Source organism: Dama dama, chromosome 11 (assembly GCF_033118175.1).
Source record: "Dama dama isolate Ldn47 chromosome 11, ASM3311817v1, whole genome shotgun sequence".
NCBI lineage: Eukaryota > Metazoa > Chordata > Mammalia > Artiodactyla > Cervidae > Dama > Dama dama.
In genome coordinates, this window is record NC_083691.1 from 13,749,986 (window position 1) to 13,772,295 (window position 22,310).

The 22,310-nt window shown below is 48.5% G+C and overlaps 1 protein-coding gene across 1 annotated transcript in view; it reads left to right on the forward strand.

The window, feature by feature from the left end:
- TTLL11 (tubulin tyrosine ligase like 11) overlaps positions 1-22,310 on the forward strand; it is a 257,284-nt gene that overhangs the window by 77,076 nt on the left and 157,898 nt on the right. Inside the window, exon 4 of the mRNA XM_061154740.1 lies at positions 19,705-20,280. Coding sequence (XP_061010723.1) covers positions 19,705-20,280 — 576 coding nt within the window. The remainder of the gene's footprint in view (positions 1-19,704; positions 20,281-22,310) is intronic.

Sequence of the window (22,310 nt, forward strand, 5' to 3'; positions counted from 1 at the left end):
CCAGATGGCACAGTGGTAAAGAATCTGCCTGCCAATGCAGGAGACACAGGACGCCTGTGTTCGATTCCTGAGTCAGGAAGATCCCCTGGAGTAGGAAATGGCAATCCACTCCAGTGTTTCCAGTATTCTTGCCTGGAGAATCCCACGGACAGAGAAGCCTGGTGGGCCACAGGGTTGCAAAGAGCTGGACACAACTGAGTGACCAAGCACACAAACACACACATATATATATTTGAGATTTCCTAATTTTTGGCATTTCAAGCTATTTTTCATATGGAATCACTGCACATTGTGTGGGTAACTCAGATACCATAAGCCACCATGTCATCAATAAATAATGAACAACTCTTGACAAAATCCCAGGGGAAAGAATAAAAGAGGGCAAAGTATAATTTTCCCTTTGTTTGCATGAACGTTGCATCCCTGGAAAATTCTGATGCTCCATTTAAATCGTGTGGGAAATTCTCTGGGTTTGATGTGACCTGGAGCAGGGGTCTCAGCTCTGTTCGTGTTTGCTGTAAACAGACCTTTCCCTTCCCAACTGCCGGTGCACTGCAGTGGGCCTGCCCCTGCCCACTGTATGCCCGCAACACTCTGCACTCACTGTGATTAGCAAACACGCTCCTGGAAATTCCCCAAACCCTCCCCAGGTGGCAGCACCAGCCTCATCGAGAACTGTGGATCCGTCTCTGCGGAACAGAGACACTTTCATCCCTCTTCCTTCAAACACAAATCCTGTTATATTGCTTGAAGGTGTTTAATTTTTTGAACAGTTTCCAGAATTACATCTACATTACCGTTTCCCTGATTCCCAGCTTGAAATGAGGATGACCCTGATCGGATCCTCTGCCTGGGTAGGGAAGCGGCCTCAGCTCACTGCCTCGGGCGGCCAGATCCAGCATGCAGGAGGGTGTCAGTGGGCGGGAGGAGGGTCTGTGCCCTCTGCGGGCACAGCCCCGTCCTGCTGGCAGTCTCGTCACAACCCTTGTTCATCAGAGAGTGCGGAGGGAGAATGCTGGTAGCCCCCAGGCAGACAGAGACCTCCCTTGTACAGGTGAGGAAACAGGCCCAGAGAGGGAAAGCAACTTGGCCAAGTCACACAGCACATCAGAGATACTGGTTAGGCCTAGAGTTGAAGAAACTGGAACCAAAGAACCATAGGGATCGGAAAGGACCTGAGGGAACATTGCCGCTGCACCCTTCTGGGTGAATCCCCTCCGTGCCTGGACAGGGTATCATCTTCAGAAATGGGCTATTTGATATTTTTCTAGGCGGTTCATGCCACCTTGTGACTGTTCTAGGTTTTAAAACATTCCTAAATTTAGACCTTTTCTTTTTAATAAGTATTAAAGGATTATTTCCAGTTTTGTTTTACTTCTGGAGCGTCTTTCTTTCTTTGGTTGCATCAGGCCTTAGTTGCAGCAACTCAGTAGCTGTGGCGCACGGGCTTAGTTGCCCGTGGGATCTTCCAGGATCAGGGATCAAACTCATGTCCCCGGCATCAGAAGGTGGATTCTTAACCACTGGACCACCAGAGAAGTCTCGTGAGTTGAGACTTTTCTACCTCCCTGCCCCCACTGGATGCAGTTTGCCCCACGTGGTCCCATGGAACACGTATGTTCCCTGTAAACCCTATGACAGCCTTTCTGAAATTTCAAAATGGTACCCTTGTCCCCTGAGCTTGGTCTCTGGCATTGTACTCAGCACTGAGATTATTGTGGTGAGCATGCTGGATGTAGTTCTTGTCCTCACATCACTTTTAGTATAGTAGGAAAGCAGTCCCTACACAAGTAGGGACAGACGGACTGAGGCTGAATACCCCTGCTCCCCTTTCCAAAGTGGTCTAGTGGAAGAGCTTGCGTTCTGGAGCCGGCCACACCTGCAGTGATACCGTCCACAGCTACATGTGTGGCCTTGAATTATTTCCATGAGATTCAGCCAATGACTGCCCTGTAGGGCTATTGGTCGATGAACACGTGATAGAGGGTTAAATAAGAATGCCACACTGCACCTGGGAGCAGATGCTTGAGAAATGGTCACTTCTTTCTCTTATTCTTTCCCTTCCCACTGTGTGACATGCTTGAAGCAACTTCTAGATCTTTAGACAGGGCTTAATGCTTGGAATAAAATGACTTATCAGAGTAAAGCCACTCAGACTTATCTCTGCTGCTCCTGACCTTTGTTAGATAACCGTGGGGTACTTCCCAGAATGATACGGGCAAAACACTGACCAAGAGATGATGCCTATTTGGATTCAGGTTGAAGGGAAAAAAGCAGATGGACACTCAGATTAACTGTTGTATGTTTAATGTCATAATACTTACTGACTCATGTCACCCTTGATTAATGTCCCCACATCACCATATCTTATACATTGAAATTATAGTCAGGGGACTTCCCTGGTGGTCCATTGGCTAAGACTCCACACTTCCAATGCAGGAGACCGGGTTTCCATCCCTGGTCAGGGAACTAGATGCCACATGCCACAACTAGGACCTGGTGCAGCCAAATAATAATAATAAAAAAAGTACAGTCAGTCCATATTATTAATCTGAATATATGTGAGCTGCTCCGGTGTTCTCCAAGTACGCTATAATTTTTAAAGTGTTCCCCGGTCACCAGAGTCTGGGAAATCCTGGACCAGAGAGGTTTATTCTAATCCCCATTTGATGGATGAAGATATTTATGCTCTAGTGTTAGAAACCCTACTATTTCTTAGACATAACTCTCTGGGCTGTTTAGTTTATGGGATTGTATCCCGAGATCCTGAAAAGCTGTTGTGTTGAGGTTGCAGGGTAGCTGTCCTGACTTCATGGGTCATAGGTGAGGCCTCCCCTGGAGAGGGCAGTCTTTCCAAGGTCAACGTCAGGGGATCTGTTGACCGAGCCTCCGAGGAACCTGGCTGTGCTCCTGAGTCATGAGAAGACGTTGTCTTCTGCCATCTGAGGGCCCGTGGAAGAGCCCTGTCATGCTGGGATGAGTGTCTGTAAACAGAATGATCTGGGAGCTCATCTCTGTGTTTATTTCCCTCCTGCTCTCCCAGACTCATTAATAAAGTCTTTGAGAGGCTGGTAGCATCTGGGCTTCAGGGGAGCTGAGGAGGGTTAGAGCCCACGCTTGGTTCAGAGCACCAAAGGGGATCAAACTCCCCTCCTGTCCGTGGTGGGGTCGGTGACTTGTGAGATATCCCCAAGAGGAAGGTGGATTTGGGGGAACAGTCAGGGGAGCTTGTTCTTGCCTCCACCACCCCTCTATGGCTCATGAAGGAAGCAGGGAAGTTTCCCACCCAGGTCAGGAAAGGGGCCAACAGTGCCGGGAGCCCATCCAAGAGCTTAGCCAAAGGTCCCATCATCCAGGCCCTCTGCTATACACTGAAGTAAAGTGGGGAGGGTAATGGTATTTGTTTAAGGAAGAGTGGCCTGCAGAGCTGGGGCACAGTAGGAGTTTCTTTGTAAAACTCCGCCCAGCTTGCTTTCCAACTGTCAGGCTCACTTAGAATGCCACAGCGCTGCAGAGTAATCAAAGGTGTGTAAAAGTAATTCCTTACTTGTCAACACCTTCACACCTCTCCTTGAAATTTAAATCTGTGGCTGAAATCCTGGGGCTTGCAGGGAGGTCTCCTTCTCACTTTCCTGGTGTGAATGATTGGGCCTTCCTGGGCAGGCACTTGGCTGCCGGGCCAAGTTTTCAGAGGAAACTGGTTTCTTGGTTGGTGGGTTTCCATTCAGCACCCTTCCAGTGGAGATCAGAGCCGTCACCTGGCAGCATCAGCCCCACACTGCTGTCCGTGTCCAACCGGCCACCCCGAGCCCGTTGGACCCAGAGACAGACTGTGCTGTTGGGACTTCGGGAAGCAAGCGCCAGGTTCATGACCCTGGTCCCTGGAGTCTTCTCAGGCTTCCCTGCCTCCCCACCCTTGCTGTTTACTGTTTTTCCCTCCTGATGTTTTGACATCGCTTCCTGACTGTGATTCACAGGGCACTTGACTTCTCTGAACCGCAGACCTTTTATTTAACAATACACAATCATGCATGTACACAAAAGATACTAAAGACTAAAACAAACAAACAAAAAATATTTGGGATGAAATGGGTGAAGGTGGTCAAAAGTACAAGCTTCCAATTGTGAAATAAGTAAGTCCCAGGGATATAATGTACAGCATGGTGACTGCAGTGAATAATACTGTATTTTATACTTACTTTTTAATTTATTTTTTAAACTTTTTATTTTGTATTGGCATGTAGCCGATTAACAAACATATGTTGTGACAGTTTCAGATGAATGGTGAAGGGACTCAGCCATGTATTGTATATTTAGAAGTTGCTGAGAGAGTATATCTTAAAAGTTTCATCCCAAGGGGGAAAATTTTTTTAATTATGTAAGGTGGAAGGTGTTAGCTAGACTTATTGTGGTGATCATCTTGCAATATATGCAAATATCAAGTCATTATGTGGTGGCTCAGACAGTAAAGAATCTGCCTGCAATGCAAGAGACCTGGGTTCGGTCCCTGGGTTGGGAAGATCCCCAAGAGGAGGGCATGGCAACCCACTCCAGTATTCTTGCCTGGAAAATTCCATGGACAGAGGAGCCTGTCAGGGTTTAGTCCATGGGGTGGCAAAGTGTCGGACACGACTGAATGACTAACACTTAACTTACGCTGTACTACCTGGAAGCTAATACACTGTTGTGCGTGAGTGCTAAGTCGCTTCAGTCGTGTCTGCCTCTTTGAGACCCTATGGACTGGAGCCCGCCAGGCTCCTTTGTCCATGGGATTCTCCAGGCAAGAATACTGGAATGGGTTGCCATGCCCTCCTCCAGGGGATCTTCCCGACCCAGGGATGGAAACTGCGTCTCTTCCGTTTCCTGCACTGGCTAGTGAGTTCATTACCACTAGCACCACCTGGGAAGCCCAATATAATGTTGCATGTGATTATATTTTAATTTTTAAAAAGCTTATAACCTATGGTGTTTCCAGTAGTCATGTATGGATGTAAGAGTTGGACTGTAAGAAAACTGAGCGCTGAATAATTGATGCTTTTGAACTGTGATATTGGAGAAGACTCTAGCGAGTCCCTTGGACTGCAAGGAGATCCAACCAGTCCATCCTAAAGGAAACCAGTCCTGAATATTCATTGGAAGGACAGATGCTGAAGCTGAAACTCCAATACTTTGGCCACCTGATGCAAAGAACTGACTGATTGGAAAAGACCCTAAAGAAAAAAAAAGAAAAAAAAGAAAAGACCCTGATGCTGGGAAAGATTGAAGGCAGGAGGAGAAGGGGATGACAGAGGATGAGATTGTTGGATAGCATCACCGACATGATGGACTTGAGTTTGAGTAGGCTCTGGGAGTTGGTGATGGACAGGGAGGCCTGGCGTGCTGCAGTCTATGGGGTCACAAAGAGTCAGACACTACTGAGCGAATGAACTGAACTGAAGAAGTGATAGCTCATAAACTGAAAATTTGATCGTCCTACCCTCTTAAAAATAGTAATAGCAAATACTTGCATAGCACTTAGTGCTTCTTCGGTGGCATAGTGATAGAGAATCTGCCTGCAATGCAGGAGACTCAGGAGATGTGAATTTGATCTGTGGGTCAGGAGGATCCCCTGGAGGAGGAAATGGCAACCCCCCCCCCCCAGTATTCTTGCCAGGAAAATCCAATAGACAGAGGAGCCTGGCAGTGTACAGTCCATGGAGTCACAAAAAGTCAGACACAGTTGAGCATGCACATGCATGTGGCACTTAGTATATGCCCAGCACCATATTTTAAGACACCTTTACATACATGAACTCATTCAGTCCTCAAGACATCCCCATGATATGGATGGGGTAAATATATTATCCCCATCATATTCTTGAGGCAAATAAGGCAGAGAACTTAGATGTTTTGCCCAAGAACACAAAGAAAAAGATAAAAAAATAAACCAAAAATAAAAATCAATATCCATAGATTTCTCATAGCACAGTTGTGAATTAGGTAAAATAATTGATGTAAGGCATATAGTAAGTGCTCATAAATGGTCGTTTGTTGTTGTTCTTTAGTTGCTAAGTCATGTCCAACTCTTTGCAACCCCATGGACTGTAGCCTGCCAGGCTTCTCTGTCCATGGGATTCTCCAGGCAAGAATACTGGAGTGGGTTGCCACTTCCTTCTCCAGGGGATCTTCCCAATGCAGGGATTGAAACCGTGTCTCCTGCACTGCAGGCAGATTCTTTACCACTGAGCCACCTGGAAAGCCCAATATGGCAGTCATTCATATATTATTATTAATTATATTTTAAAATGTTAAGTGGCGAGCTTTCCTCTAGGAACTGATATATGAATCCTGCAAGATGGTACAGTTTAGCAGAAAGAAGTATAGCCTTTGGAGATGTGAACCCACACCTGGGTTAAGATCCTGACCGCACCGCCCCCCCCCAGGGTACAACCTCTTTGACTTTGGGGAAATAACTTACCCTTCCAGTCCGAGTTTCCTCACCTGCGGTAGGGAGGCGACAATAGCATTAGTGTTAGTTTGGACCGTATGAAATTGCCGCTATCCTAATTTGGCTGTTTTTGACCTATAAAAATAGCGATTTCCTTACCCTTTAATGCCTGACTCATGGGGTTGCTTGTAAGGATTGAAAAGCATAGACGGGACCACTCAGGACGGAGCCTGGATTGCCGGGCCTCAGGTGACTTAGGAAGCTTTTCCAGTATCACAGGTGAGGAATGCGGGAGGCGTTGAGGTCTGAATGATGTGTAAAGGAATCAGAGTTGGGGGACTGCATGGGATGGGCAATGTGGAGGAAGGCAGGTGCTAGGGTGACTCCCAGGTTTCTGGCTTGGGGACATGGTACCACTTGTTGATGCAGGAAGCACAGGAGGCATAGATGTGAGCAGAGACACAAAGGGTTAGTATTGGCCACGTGGAATTTGTGATGCCTGTGAAGATGTCTAATTCTATGGGGCTGGAGCCCAGGGACAGAGAGCCAGGAGTCCCCCGCATCCAGGGCACAGCGGAGATCACCCAGGGTGAGCATTTGAAGTTCTGTTTCCTGTGATCCCGGACCAGACAGAATGGCACTGAACAAAGTGATAAGGTGAGTCGGGTTCCAAAGAGCTTCTCTTCTGGGTGGGGACAGGATAGGAAAACCTAGAGAGGCAGGAGTCACGTTCTCTGCCCTGGAGGAATGAACGGTTGAGTTAATTCAGCCTCTTTTTTGAGGGTCTTGGAGTGTGTAGGGGAGACCTCTGGTTACAAAATCTAAAAGTGAAAATACCATTGCCCATTTGTAGGATTGGATCTCAGGGATACATCCTGATGAATCTGGCCTGAAGCTTGGCGCTAATCAGTCTTGCAAACAGCAGTGCTGTTTTAGCCTGAAGAGCTGAAACTTCGGAGGGAAGGCATCTGGCCTCAGTGTTGCAAAAGGTGTCATTGATCTTCTTGTATTTTTTTAAAGTTCAGTGTAAAGCGTGGCGAGAATGCCAGGGGCAGACATAAGGACTGTGGCGCTGGGAAGAGGAAAAGCTAGGGCTGGTGGCCTGAGGCACTTCTGATGATAACCTTGTCCCGTCTGTATCTGGAAGTAAGCTCAAGATTATTCAGCCCGTTCATTAGCAGGAAACCCTCAGTACTGGAGAAATGTGTTTAGCTCGCAGGGGGCGCTTACTCAGCAACCCAGGGTGGTGTGTTCCAGGTGGGACCAGCTGGAATGCTTCTGGAATCTCAGTAGGAAACTGTGGGGAAGAGAGGAAATGGGGAGGGGTGAGGCTAGTGAGGCCAGGGGTGGCCCACACAGGAGCATGGGAATGTGAGGCTGCTGTCCAAGGGGACCAGCCAACGGCTGAGGACAGAGACGGGTCACCAGGGGCAGCGCAATGCACAGCGCAGGCAATCATTCAGACTCCAGCCCCGGAGGTCAGGGATGAGTCCGGAATCAGAAGGGTGATCCGAAAAGGGAGGCAGAAAAATAACATCGAAGTCAAGTGAAATAACAAAAAATGATACTGTGTTAAGTGCAAAGGCAAGACACTGTTTAATTCTTCCAGTAGTCGTAGGATGCAGGCCCTATTCTTCCAGGTTTACGGGTAAGGATGCTGGATGCAGACAGGTTGAGGAGCTCGGCCAGGGCTGTCCAGCTCAGCAGTGGCTCGGAGACGGGAGCCACCTGGCTCTGTCACTCCCCACAGATCTGGGCTCTGCTGCTCCCCACAGACTCTCAAGTCCCAGGGACCCAGCGGAGGTGAAGGTCAGTTGTAGCCTGGGGGCCCCTGTGGGCTCAGGGACCTGCAAGTCCCATAGGCTCATCCTCAGCCAGCCTGGTTAGAGGTCCCTGTGCTGGGGGGATGAGTGTGGCGGGGAGCTGGTGGGGAGGCCAGGCAGTGAGCCGGCTGTCCTCGTGTTCACCCCCACTGCCCCCCACTCAGCTCCAGCAGTAAGGAGTAGGGTGTTGAGGGCAGACCCGAGAGGAAAACGGGCAGTTTCATGAAATGACTGGTTCCTTTCTATTAAGCAGGTTTTATAGTCCCAGGTGTGTTCTATCCAGAGTGGCTTTCTGATTGCTCGCTAATGATGGATAGATTACGGCCCACATAAAGTTGCTGTTCACTAAAAGTGGGATCCATTAAATTGTGTTGACAGCAAACTGGGTTTGGGGCAAAGCTGATGGAGAGGCTCCTGTCTTGTGAGCAGAAGTGCTATATCCTTCGCAGCCTGGGGATGCTGTGTCTGCCTCCCAGGTAAATGGGACACCATCCTCAGAAGAAAGGGCAGGGAAGCCAGGGCTGCTGTCTCTGCCTTCCCGCTGGGCGACTGCTGGCTTCGGGCTTGACTCTCTGGTCCTCAATTTTCTCGTTCTCCCCAGGATGGAGATCTGAGGAGGCTTCAATAAGGTGATCTCTCTGGAAAGCACTGAAATTTATTATTACACCAAACAAACGTGATGTTACTATTCAGAGCAAAGAGAGAAGACTTACTCCTAAGGTCTCTCTCTCTCTCTCTTTTTGACTTTTTATTTTGTTTTGGAGTATGGCCAATTAATAAACAACCTTGGGATAGTTTCAGGTAAACAGCGAAGGGACTCAGCCACACATACACCCAAGGTCCCTTCTGCAAGACCTCAGCAGGTGCTGAATCCATTAGGGTAGAAAGAACTTTGGGTTGAAATTTGGAGGCTTTCTGTTTTAGTTCTGCCTCAAGCACTAGCTGTGTGGCCTGGGGCAAGTCTCTGGTTTCTTTGCTTGTAAAGTGTGTGTGTATATGTGTGTGTGTGAGAGAGATGGTTCCTCTCTGGGGGTGGAGGCTGGGTGTGAAGGCTCAAGGGGGCTCTAGGCTGTGGAAAAGGCCTCTTCTTACCATGGGGGCCCCAGCAAGGCCCTGTCAGCTGGGCTGACACTTCATCAATGACACACAATGTCACTTTGCATTCCCAAAACTCTCTCTTTCCTCACTTTACCTATTAAACCAAACATTGAACTGCTTGGAGTTTTCCCAAAGAGCGGGGTTGTCACGGAAAGATCTCAGACTTTAGACTTGGCTGTGTGACGCTGGCCCTGGGTCTCCACCTCTCTGAGCCTCTGCTTCCTTGCAGGCTGTGAGCATTCAGGAGATCATGGCTATAAAGCACAGGGCGCAGGGCATGGGTTCTACAAATGGTTGTTTTCTCTTTTTTTTCTTTCTTTCTTACTAGAATAATCTTGTTTCTACCGGGAGAAGTTGGTTTATCTGGCAATCTGTCAACTAGATACCTATTAACTAATGTCCCTGGGGCTCATAAATGCCACTGTAATCAAGCTTCCTAGTAATTTCACTTCAGAAAATGTTTACTGAGCACCCACTGTGCTACATTCTGGGAGTAGTGAGGAAAATAAGGCTTGATCTTGATCCTCAACGAGCTCATGGGAGAGAGAACATAACAATAAATAATAATAATAGCCCACCATATGTTAGCCCGGGCAAGTCACATGCTTTAACTCGTGGAATCCTCGCAACTGCCCCATGGCAGAGGCACTGCTCTTACTCCCATTTTCCAGCTGAGCAAACTGAGGCAGAGAGGTAAAAAAACTGTCGAGGGTCCCACAGCAAGGGAAGGGCAGCAGCGCTGGGCTCTAGAGCGCTGCAGGCAGAGTCTGTGTTCTTAGCTCCCACAATAGACTTAAAGATGCAACTGTCAAACACCATAGCTCCAGACTTACAAGTCACACAGGCAGTTGCTTTGCAGCGTGATGGAGACATGCTGGAGACGGGTTAGAGGCCACAAGCATGGGAGCGCAGAGGACAGACCCAAGGGGCCATTCTGCCCAGAGGCTACTAGGGCAGGAAAGGATTCTCAGAGGGATCCTTTGAGCTGGGCCTTTGGTGCTGAGCAGGAGCCCTGCCATTGAAGAAGAGGGAGGAAGACTTAGAGGTAAGGGTTAGAGGTGTGGAGGAGGGATGGGTAGAGCAGGAGGGGCGGGTAGGGAGGCTGCTGCCCAGGAAGGAGGGTCTTTTAAGCCACTCCTTTTAAGGAGTTGCACAGGAATGGTCAGCTGTACATCCCTGAGAATGAGTCATGTTATTTCTTTTAAGCTGTTCAAGTAAACCCCAAACACTCATCAGTGATCAAAACCAACAGGCTTTTCTTTTGGTTGTTGTTGTTTTGTTTTACCAATTAGGGTTTTCTTAATTCAGTCAGTTCAGGCGCTCAGTCGTGTCCAACATTTTGTGACCCCATGGACTGCAGCACGCCAGGCTTCCCTGTCCATCACCAACTCCCAGAGCTTGCTCAAACTCATGTCCATCGAGTCGGTGATGCCACCCAACCATCTCATCCTCTGTCATCCGCTTCTCCTCCCGCCTTCATTCTTTCCCAGCATCAGGGTCTTTTCCAATGAGTCGGTTCTTTGCATCAGGTGGCCAAAGTATTGGAGTTTCAGCTTCAGCATCAGTCCTTCCAGTGAATATTCAGGACTGATTTCCTTTAGGATGGACTGGTTTGATCTCCTGGCTGTCCAAGGAACTCTCAAGAGTCTTCTCCAACACCACAGTTCAAAAGCCATCAATTCTTTGGTGCTCAGCTTTCTTTTTAGTCTGACTCTCACATCCATACATGACTACTAGAAAAGCCGTAGCTTTGACTGGACGGACCTTTGTCAGCAAAGTAATGTCTCTGCTTTTTAATGTGTTGTCTAGGTTGGTCATAGCTTTTCTTCCAAGGATCAAGCATCTTTTAATTTCATGGCTGCAGTCACCATCTGCAGTGATTTTGGAGCCCAAGAAAATAAAGTCTGTCACTGTTTCCATTGTTTCCCCATTTATTTGCCATGAAGTGATGGGACTGGATGCCAGGATCTTAGTTTTTTGAATGTTGAGTTTTAAGCCAGCTTTTTCACTCTCCTCTTTCACTTTCATCAAGAAGCTCTTTAGTTCTTCTTCACTTTCTGCCATAACGGTGGTGTCATCTGCATATCTGAGGTTATTGATATTTCTCCTGGCAATCTTGATTCCAGCTTGTGCTTCATCCAGTCTGGCATTTTGCATAATGTACTCTGCATATAAGTTAAATAAGCAGGGTGACAATATACAGCCTTGGCGTACTCCTTGCCCAATCTGGAACAGTCTGTTGTTTCATGTCTGGTTCTAACTGTTGCTTCTTGACCTGCATACAGATTTCTCAGGAGGCAGGTAAGGTGGTCTGGTATCACCATCTCTTTAAGAATTTTCCACAGTATGTTGATTGGACCTCTTCAAAACCCAGGGAGTGGGGAGGTGTTTGACAGGTGCAGTGAGAGTTACTGCCTGCCAATAACCACTAGACTGAGCAGTTTCTTTGGATTCTCTTCCTCCAGTTCAAGATGTTCCCCATCTGAAATTAAAATGGGAGTCTCAGGCCAGCCGGACAGCAGTTCTTATTTTTGCTAATGCCAAGGAGAGTTGCTGTATCAATATTAATCATCTGCATGAGATATTGAACAATGTGGTCCTGTCCTGATGAGTAGCGAGGGGCTTGTGGGAGGAGGTGATAGAAAATCTTAAACTGGCTTTGTGGCTGCAGGTGCTCAATGGATAAGTCAGTCAATGAGGTGAACTCCTCACCCACCTCCCCACCAGGACCCACTCCTCTTTCTGAGTTCCCCGTAAATCTGTAAGTGGTACCAACCCTCGGCCCCTTCACCTCCATCCAGCCACCAGCTGCCCCCAAATCCACCTCTGTCCCATTTCTGCATCCGGATCCCATCACTACTGCCCAGCTCAGCCCCTTGGGCCTTGGATAGCCCCATATGTTCCTGCATCTAATCTTGTCTGCGTCAAAGCATTCCCCCTCAGATGCCAGAGTGATGTGGGTGCCAGGTCACCCAGCAGTTTAAAACCCACTGGTTGCTACAGATCAGGTAGAAACACAAGGTGTTTGGGGTCTTTTCTGCCTGTTCCAGCCTTCTGTTCCCAGGGGCATCTCTCCCCTCCATACTTGCCCTGTGTAACCTCATCCATCGCGGAGGCTTCCACATCATCAGGGGGCCTGATGACCCCAGACCTCTCCCCTTCCTCCTAACTCCACTGCTGGCATCGGTTCAGGCTCATCCTCTCTGTTCCCGCCCCCCCCCCCATGTCTGTCCCCTCGTCCAACCAGAGGGCTTTTCCCCACAGAACCCGCAGAATTCAGTTGTGTAATTAGGTTCTCAAAAGCCTTGAGTGGCTCGCCATCATCACTTCAGGACATTGTCCAAACTCCCCTCGAATGATATTCAAGACCCTCCCCAGTCAGGCCCCGCCTCCTCCCCGGGCTTGGTCGTCTCCCATCGCCCTTCTTCACACACATCCCACGCTGCATTCTAGAAATGGGCCCAGGAGCCTGACTGCATTCAGATCCCAGTTCCACGTCTAATTGGCTGTGTGACCTTTGCCAAGTTACTTAACCTCTCTGGGCCTCTGTTTACATATCTGTAAAATAAGAGTTGTTGAGGGTTAAATGAGATGATACAGGTAAAGTACTTAGAACAGTACCTGACCATAGTAAGTCCCCGTAGGTGTGTACTAATGTTATTGCCCTGATGATCTGGCCCCTGAAAGTCTCACGAGTGGGGTTTCCAGGGCACTCCCCACTCCACCCGCTGGTTGTTCTCCAGCCACCGGAATGAATCCTGCTCTCTCCTGCCTTCTCAAAACCCCACTGCTACAGCACTCTACCTGTTCTTCCCCCCGGGCCTCACCTGGCTACCTTCCACCATGCCCCTTCCTGCCTGGCCCTCAGTAACCTAGCTGCAGACCGCCGCCTTCTCCCCTGACTCAGAAATTGCCTGGTACATGGTACACTGGGAGGAGGAATTTGCACCCCTCCTTCCCCCCTCCCCCCCACCCCTGCCCCTGGCCACGTGAGGATGGATTGGCTAAGACCGGAAGGGGCTGCTCCCTGCCCCCGCCCGGCATGTACTGTATAACATCTGCTTGTCTACCGGAGGCTTGTTTTTTGCTGCCAGGCTGCTCCTTGTGCCCGCAACACCAGGGGTCTCGGTTGCTAAGATTGTATGCAAATCCACCCGAGTGACAGAGGACCGCTCTCACTGGCCTTGACGTCCCCGCTATCGCAGACACAGTATTTCTTCAGCAGTTGCCCCCTTACCTGCCCCCTCGCTGCTAATAATGTTTTGTGGCTTGGTATTCCCATGGCTGAATTTCTCGAAATAGTTTAGCTTGCGTCCCCTCCGCTGCCCAGCCAACTCCCTCGAGTGCATCACAAGTCTCCCATCCTGGGGGGCTCCTGCTCCCGTAGATCATCCTGGTGCGCTGATCACCGCAGCCCTGCATCAGCCCTGCTCCTCTGATTCACATCACTCGTGTGTTTGTAGCACAGCCTTCTGCTGGGTGATGCCAAGATAAATCATTGTTCAGAACCTGTTAGCTGGCAAGAGCCAGGGACCTCAGCGTGACCCTCTTTATTGTATAGATGAGTACAACAAAGTCTAGGCGGTCAGGTGACTTTCTTACGGTCACACAGTCAGATGTTTCCTAACTAAACTGAGACTGGAATCCAGATTTTCTGTTTTTCACTTCGGTACTCTTTCTAACTCACCAAAAACTTTTTTTTTTTTTAAAGAAAAATTTTAACTCAAAGTGGTAAAACATACATAACATAAAATTTACTGTCTTAGCCAGTTTAAAGTGTGCAGTTCAATGGTGTTAAGTATCTTCAGATTATTGAATAGCTATAACCATCATCTATCTACAGAACTTTTTGTGTTCCCAAACTGAAACTCTGTATACATCACACAGTCACTTCGCATTCCTCCCCCTTCCCAGTCTTTGGTAACCACCTTTCAACTTTCTGTCTGAATTTGATTGCTCCCGATACCTGATGCAGGTGGCACTAGTGGTAAAGAACCCGCTTGCCCGCAGGAGACATAAGAGACTTGGGTTCCATCCCTGAGTCGGGAAGATCCCCTGGAAGAGGGCATGGCAACCCACTCCAGTATCCTTGCCTGGAGAATCCCATGGACAGAGGAGCCTGGTGGGCTACATGGGGTCATAAAGGGTTGGCCACGACTGAAGCCCTTTATCATGTATAGCATACAGGTACCTCATATGAGTGGAACCATATAGTGTTTTCTCCTTTAGTGTGATGGAGTATTTCACTTGGCATAATGTCTTCAAGTTTCATTGTAGTGAATGTCAGAATTTCCTTCCTGTTTGTAGCTGAGTAATACTCGATTGTATGTACATACCACATTTTGTTTATCCATTCATCTGTTGATGGGCACTCAGGTTTCTCCCACATTTTGGCTAGTGATAATAAAGCTGCTATGAACATGGGCGTACAAACATCTGTTTGCCAAGAGCTATTCCTTATGAAAATATATTCAGAGACACTTGCTGCTACTGGTATTTTTTTTTAAATGGTAAATTTGGAAAAGAACAACAGCAACAAAAAACCACCTTGAAGAATATAAAAGTCACTGATTTTACCTGGTATGTATCTCCTGTATTTCATACTTATGTTTCCCATAATTCTAAAAGTTTCATATAGACAGAATTTTAACTGAGGGAGAATCTTTTAACAATCTGTGTATTAAGGAGAACACTTGAAGTGTTTTTAAGGGACAGACACCGTGAGAACTGAGTACAACCTTGGCTAACCGTGGCGTTCTAGGGATTTCATTCATTCAAAGTATGGGCTTACCTTGACAGTAGCGCAGAGGGAAATTTTTGTGGTGGTGCTTCTTTAAGACTGTGTGCATGGGTCCTAAGTTGCTCCAGTCATATCTGACTCTGTGATCCTGTAGACTGTAACCCGCCAGGCTCCTCTGTCCATGGGATTCTCCAGGCAAGAATACTGGTTGCCATTTCCTTCGCCAGGGGATCTTCTCGACCCAGGGATCGACCCTTAGCATCTTGTAGAGTGCTTTTGTTGTTGTTATTCAGTAGCTAAGTTGTGTCCGTCCCATGGACTGCAGCACGCCAGTCTTCCCTTTCCATCACCACCTCCCAGAGTTTACTTAAACTCATGTCCATTGAGTCGGTGATGCCATCCAACCATCTCATCCTCTGTTGTCCCCTTCTCCTCCTGCCCTCAATCTTTCCCAGCATCAGGGTCTTTTCTAATGAGTTAGTTCTTTGCACCAGGTGGCCAAATGACTAAGAAGAGTCAAATTTTGAATGGGGGGGGGGGCCAGGGGGCGAGTCTTTCCTGGTCACATTTCTTAAATATCCACTAGGGGGCAGTAAAAGACATAAAAATTTTCAATAGTGCCAATGAGTGCCTGGCAATCTGGCAACTTCATCCTCTGCACACCTCTCTCAGCACCCTGTGCATACAGTTAACAAGATAATGAATTTCACATGCAAGGGCATGTTTGGGTGAAACTGGTGATACCATCAGCTGTAGCCCAAGTGCAAGTTTTTCTCATATTCTGGCTAGCATTAATGTGTAAAACTTCATTCAGTATGTAGGGTCCAGATTGCATTTTTATTTAATTCACATTAGCCCAGTAATTCTCAAACAGAGTGAACACCAGAATTACCCGTCATGCTTTTTCTCAAATACATATATGCCCAGGTCTCATCCCAGATCTATTAAGTCAGAATTTCTGGGCCTGGGGCCTAGTTATGTAGACTATCTTTAGATTCTGGTCCATGACTTCTTGCTAAGAACCAATGCGTTCATTCTTTAATAACTTTAATAACTGGGGGGAAGAGGTCACCTTTGAGTAAAACCTCTGAGGAAAGTGAATGTGACTTCTAGAATTTTTTTCTCGTTTTAAAATAGAAGTTACTGAAGGGGTCTGGTGGCTTGGGGAATGACACTCAGAACAGCTATGAAGCTTTCCCATAAATGGTGCCTATATAGGAGCAAGCCAGGAGCCCAGACAGAAGATCTGGAACTGAGGCAGGCCTGGCAAACTCAGGAACTATGATGACAGTTCCAAGAAGGCCAAGCTCAGAGGCCAAACTCTTCAGTGGGTGACCAGAGCTCAGATTCTGTCTGCCATATTAAGAGAATCTTTCCAATAGCATTCAGGGGAAAAGAGACCTTTTTTATCTTGTCAGAGGTAAAGATGGCACAGGGAACTTGCCGTGAGGTCAGAAGGCTTCAGTTCTCATCCTGGGTGTGTGCTAAGTGGCTTCAGTAGTATCCGACTCTGTGCGACCCCGTGGACTGTATCCCGCCAGGCTCCTCTGCCCATGGGATTCTCCAGGCAAGAATACTGGAGTGGGTTGCCATTTCCTACTCCAGGGGATCTTTCCGAACCAGGAACAGAACCCGCATCTCTTAGTTCTTCTACATTGGCTGGGGTGTTCTTTAGCAGTAGCGCCACCTGGGACGCCCCAGTTCTCATCCTAACCATCCCCATAGCCAGTTAGGGGACCCAAGGCCACTCATGTCACCGCTCTGAGCCGCCACTGCTCCGTTTGAATTATGAGAGGATTGGGTGCCATTGATCTCCGAGGATCCTTCCAGTTCTAAAGTTTCCATGATCCTGTTGGTATTAATAATCTTGATTCGTATGGTACTGCTCTGGCAGAACAGAAGAAATATTCAGTAATGCAGTGAATGACAGAGACTATTGACCATGTAGTTTAATTTATTTAAGGCATATACAGTGAATTCAAAGGAGAAAATATTGTGGCCAATAATATATTGAACTGTTAGTATCTTCAGCACAGCAAAAGCTTTCCAGAGGGAAAAATTACCCATCAGTGCAAACCTGACATTTTTCACTTCTTGATCCATAACTGCCGTTTCTCCAGTACGCTTATATTTACTGTAAAGGGCCAAACGTATGAACGCTTCAGATGAATATTAAATAACTACCTAAGCGTCAAGGTCACCATTGTAAGGGAGGCTCGGTGGAGGGCCCTGGGAGGCCGGCATTGATCTCCCGTGAAGTTCCATTCTCGGATCCTGCTGACGAGGGGAAACAATGGATGTGGACCATTATTAAGGCTTTAAGTGTTTCCTCCATTGTTAACGATCTTTTACAAGCCTGGAGTAACTGATAGTGCCCAAGGAATTGGCAAAAGCTTCACTTAGAAATATAGGCTGGTCAGAGAGATAAGTAAAGCCCAGAGCACAGATGTCCTGGGTTGGGCTTACGCAGCAAAGGTGTGCGGCCAGGCGAGTCTGATGTCGGGGCACGCCGGCTCAGCTCTGAGTTAAGGTTCAGCAAGGAAGGAAAGCTTGCTCTCGAGCTCTTTCAAGCCAGAAGCTGCAGAGAGAGTGGCTCCCTCTTTCAAATTCACCAATAAGGGGCTGCTCTGGCAGTCCAGTGGTTAACACTTCACCTTCCAGTGCAGGGGAGACGGGTTTGATTCCTGACCAGGGAGTGCAGATCCCACATGCCTTGCAGCTAAAAAACCCGAAGGATCAAATAGAGGCAGGGGACTTACCTGGTGGCTCAGTGGGAACGCATCCGCCTGCCAATGCAGAAGACATGGGTTCAAGTCCCTGATCTGGAAGATCCCACGTACCTCGGAGAACTAAGCCCGTGTGCCACAACTGCAGAACCCACACGCTGCAACTCCTGAAGCCTTCATGCCCTTGAACCAGTGCTCCGCAGCAAGAGAGGCCACCACAGTGAGAAGCCCACAGACTTCAACAAAGAACAGCCCTGATCGCCGCAACTCGAGAAAAGCCCGTGCAGCAACGAAGACGCAGCAAAGCCACAAACAAATAAAAACCCAGAGGCAATAGTGTGACTATTTCAATAAAGACTAAAGATGGTCCACATTAAAAAAAAAAAATTGAAAATTTAAAAGTAACAACGAAAAACCAGATCTACCTTTAAATTTCCTCCAGTTCCCCTCTCCTGATGAAAACCTCTCAAGGATCAGACAAGTGTCTGGGGGAAACTGGGTGTGTATGAGTGGTGCATAGCCAGGCTGAGTGTCTGCGCCGGTCAAGCGCCCCGGGTAATTATGTGGGTGTCCTGCTGACCTGGAGCTGGGAGGAGAGCAGATCTTTAGATGACAGAATCTACTTTCAAAAGATCTCAACAGATCAAAGGATTGAGTGAGTCTACCAGATGAACCTAATGAGAGACACAGAAGCTGAAACGAACAGTTCCTGCGCGTGAGCTCTCTGTAGCGGCATGTTCCGCCCTGTGCACATTGCAGTTTATTTCCTCTTTACAGTGATCCGGGGAGGAAAGTTTTTATATCGCCATTTTTAAAACGAGGAGACTGAGGCGTGGAAGTACAGAGAACGGTGCACACACCTCAGAGCCCTTGATCTAGGTTCCAATCCCGGTTCTGCCCCTCAGTCTGCCAGAAAGTTACTTCATTTTTTAAAAAACAGCAATGCTATAATCACTTTAAATACAGACTTTGGAGTTTCTTATAAAGTTTCAAAAAAAAAAAAAAAAAACACCAACCAGCAACACCTAGGCTTTATGGCTGCCTTTCATGTGTCAGCTTCAGTGGGCCTCACCCTTGCATGTATTATCTCATTTAATCCTCAGAACAATCTTGCTCCTATTTTACAGATGGGGAAGACACAGATAATTGACATAACTTGCCCGGGGTCACACAGGAAGCAGCAGGGCGGGGATATGAGCCCAGACCTTCTGACTTCCAGGCCTGCGCTCCCTGTTTCCTATATTATGAAAAGGAAACAATCATATGTTCTGTAAAGTGCCTCAAATAGTCCCCACACATAGTGAAGTGAAGTGAAAGTCACTCAGTCATGTCTGACTCTTTGTGACCCCATGGACTATACAGTCCATAGAATTCTCCAGGTCAGAATACTGGAGTGGGTAGCCTTTCCCTTCTCCAGGGGGTCTTCCCAACCCAGGGATTGAACCCAGGTCCCCCGCATTGCAGGTGGGTTCTTTACCAGCTGAGCCACTAGGGAAGCCCGAGAATACCGGAATGGGTAGCCTATCCCTCCTCCAGCAAATCCTCCCAACCCAGGGATCGAACACAGGTCCCCTGCACTGCAGGTGGATTCTTTACCAACTGAGCCATCAGGACTTGCTCAGGGTGATAGCTAATAACCGGCCAAGACCTGGGGTGGGAACCCCGGTCTCCTGATTGCAAATTGGCTGCACTGTGGAGGACAAGATCAGGGCAATTTGGGGGTCACTGTCTCAGTTCCTGGCACAGTGTTACCTCGCTGGCAGGTGCTGTGTGAGTCCTTACGTAGGTGGGGTCATTCTGTCCCTCATTCACCATTTGCCAAAGTCCTGCTGTTTCTCGGGGACCAGAGAGGACAGGAGCATGGCGCTAACCATCCTTTTTCTCCCCCAGGTTCAGATGGTGAAAGATGGGGACCCCTCCTGGAAGCCCACTTTTATCGTGAAGCCTGACAGTGGTTGTCAGGGAGACGGGATCTACCTCATCAAAGACCCCAGTGACATCCGCCTGTCGGCGACACTCCAGAGCAGGCCGGCGGTGGTCCAGGAGTACATCTGCAAGCCCCTGCTCATCGACAAACTCAAGTTCGATATCCGTCTGTACGTCCTACTAAAGTCTCTAGAGCCCTTAGAGATCTACATAGCCAAAGACGGACTCTCTCGGTTTTGTACGGAGCCATACCAGGAGCCCAGCCCCAAAAACCTGCACCACATCTTCATGCATTTGACCAACTACTCCCTGAACATCCACAGTGGGAACTTCATCCATTCGGACAGTACTAGCACAGGCAGCAAAAGGACTTTTTCTAGCATTCTCTATAGGTTGTCCTCCAAGGGGGTTGACATCAAGAAAGTCTGGTCCGATATCATCTCCTTGGTGATCAAGACCGTCATTGCCCTGACCCCAGAACTCAAAGTGTTCTACCAGTCGGACATCCCCGCAGGGAGGCCAGGCCCCACCTGCTTCCAGGTAACCAGCGCCAGTTCCCAACTGGAGTTCTTGGCCTTGACCGGGCCCTTGGGGGGCTCCCTGGTCTCCTGTGGGGTGAGGGATGGGGGCAGGGTGGTCAGAGGGGTGGAGGGATGGTTGCCTGCATGGGCTTTGGTGTGAAGCAGGGTCCAACTTCCTGTTGTGTAACTTGGGGCAAGTTACTTCCATTTTCTCACCTGTAAAATGAGACTAAGACTAAACCTCCCTTAAAGGATGCTTGTAAGAGTCAAATGAGCAGTATGGAAAGCCGCAGTGCCTCCCATTCATTCTTTCTTCCTGCAGTTTTCACCACCTGCTTAGCAGGGGCCAGGCACTGTTTGAGGTACTAATGAGACCGGAAGTCAGGTCCCTGCTGGCTGATGCAGAGAATCTGTACTCAAGCAATTCGTGTAGGGACTTCCCTGGTGGTCCAGTGGTCAGGACTCCATGCTTCCGGTGCACCGGGCCTGGGTTTGCGACCTCGTAGGGGAACTAGGATCCAACATGCTGTGTAGAATGGCCAGAAAAAAGAAAAAAATCAATTAGTATAAAGTGTCACAAGTGCTGGAACAGAGGAAACATACCAGGTGCTGTGAGATTGTGGGACCATCTAACATTTTCTGAGTGGGAACAAGGGTGGTCTGGGAAGACTTCCCAGAAGTAGGGCCTGGAGTAAGAGTTAGATGGAGCAGGTGAGACTGGAGGGGGCTGGGGAGACAAAGCCTCCTGGGGGAGAGTGGAGAGACTGGCGGGAAGAGGTGGAGACAGACTGACTCCCGGCTGGCTTAGGTGCTTGGGTGGATGGAGAGAAGCCACCGGGAGGGGGCCAGGCTTGTGGGCAGGGGTCAGGAGTTGGACTTGAACATGGCTTTGAAGGGCCTGTGTGACACCCAAGTGGGGAGGTTAGGTGGACGTTGGGCATCTGATCCTGGAGTACAGGAGAGAGAGGGCTGGGCGGGAGAGAGATTGGGAGCATCAGCGTTCAGATAGTCACAGGGCTGAGACACTGCAGGGTGAGCAGAGGCCAGAGAAGACCCCCTTGGGCACCGCCATTCAGTAAGGGACAGGGTGATGTGTGGATCACTGAATCAGCCACTGGGCAGGGAGGAGATGGACACGGGGGTGGTGCATCCTTCCAGGTCATTAGGCCATGAAGGTGGTGGGGGGAGACCTGGAGTCCAGGTGCTTGATGGGCACACAGTTTCCTGCAGATAAATCAGGCTAGGGATCAGGTGATACAAAATACCACCTCTGGGACCCACTCGATCTAATCTTGAAGCAGTTAGTATATAAGAAAGAATATGTAGAACATGTGTGTAAGCTACGAAGCAGAAGCACGAAACCATCATCTCCAACCTACCTCCCAACCCAAGGTCTCCAATTATAGTGCTGCTCCCTGATCCCATTCCTCACCCCAAGGTAACCATCATCCCGAATGTTCTTGTTACCATTTCCTTCCTTTAAAAAAACCTTTTATTATATGCGAATATATCCCTAAGGAGCATATCGTTTTGCTTGTTTCTGAGCATCATAAAAACACTGCGATCACGTACATAGTCTTCTGCAATTTTCTTTCTGACTCTGTGTGGAGGTAGGTCGTTGTTTCCATTTCATTTGCACGGCTGTACATCCCACTGTAAATACGCACACTTTGTTTATCGGTTCTTCTATCATTGAACGTTTGAGTTGTTTCTAGTCCTTTAAAGGCTGCGGCAGGAGAGACGAGGGTAGCGTGGAACAGGAAGGGGGAGGGGGAGGCAGCGAGGCGGCATCTCTGATAAGAGAGGATGCTGGTTTGGCAGCAGGAGAGGAGGCTGGTCCCAGGGTACAGCCCCAGATCCAGAGAGGCTACCCTGATAGTGGGAACCAGTCAGCAGGATTTCTGGGAAGGCTGGTGGAAGCCTTTGGAGAGAGGCATTCAGGCAGTGGTCAGTTTTGGTGGAGGGCGGGGGGGTGGTGGTGGTGGTGGAGGTAATTGTCATCCGAAATCTGTCCTTAGGCACTTGGACCCCAGGCAGGATGTCCAGCTC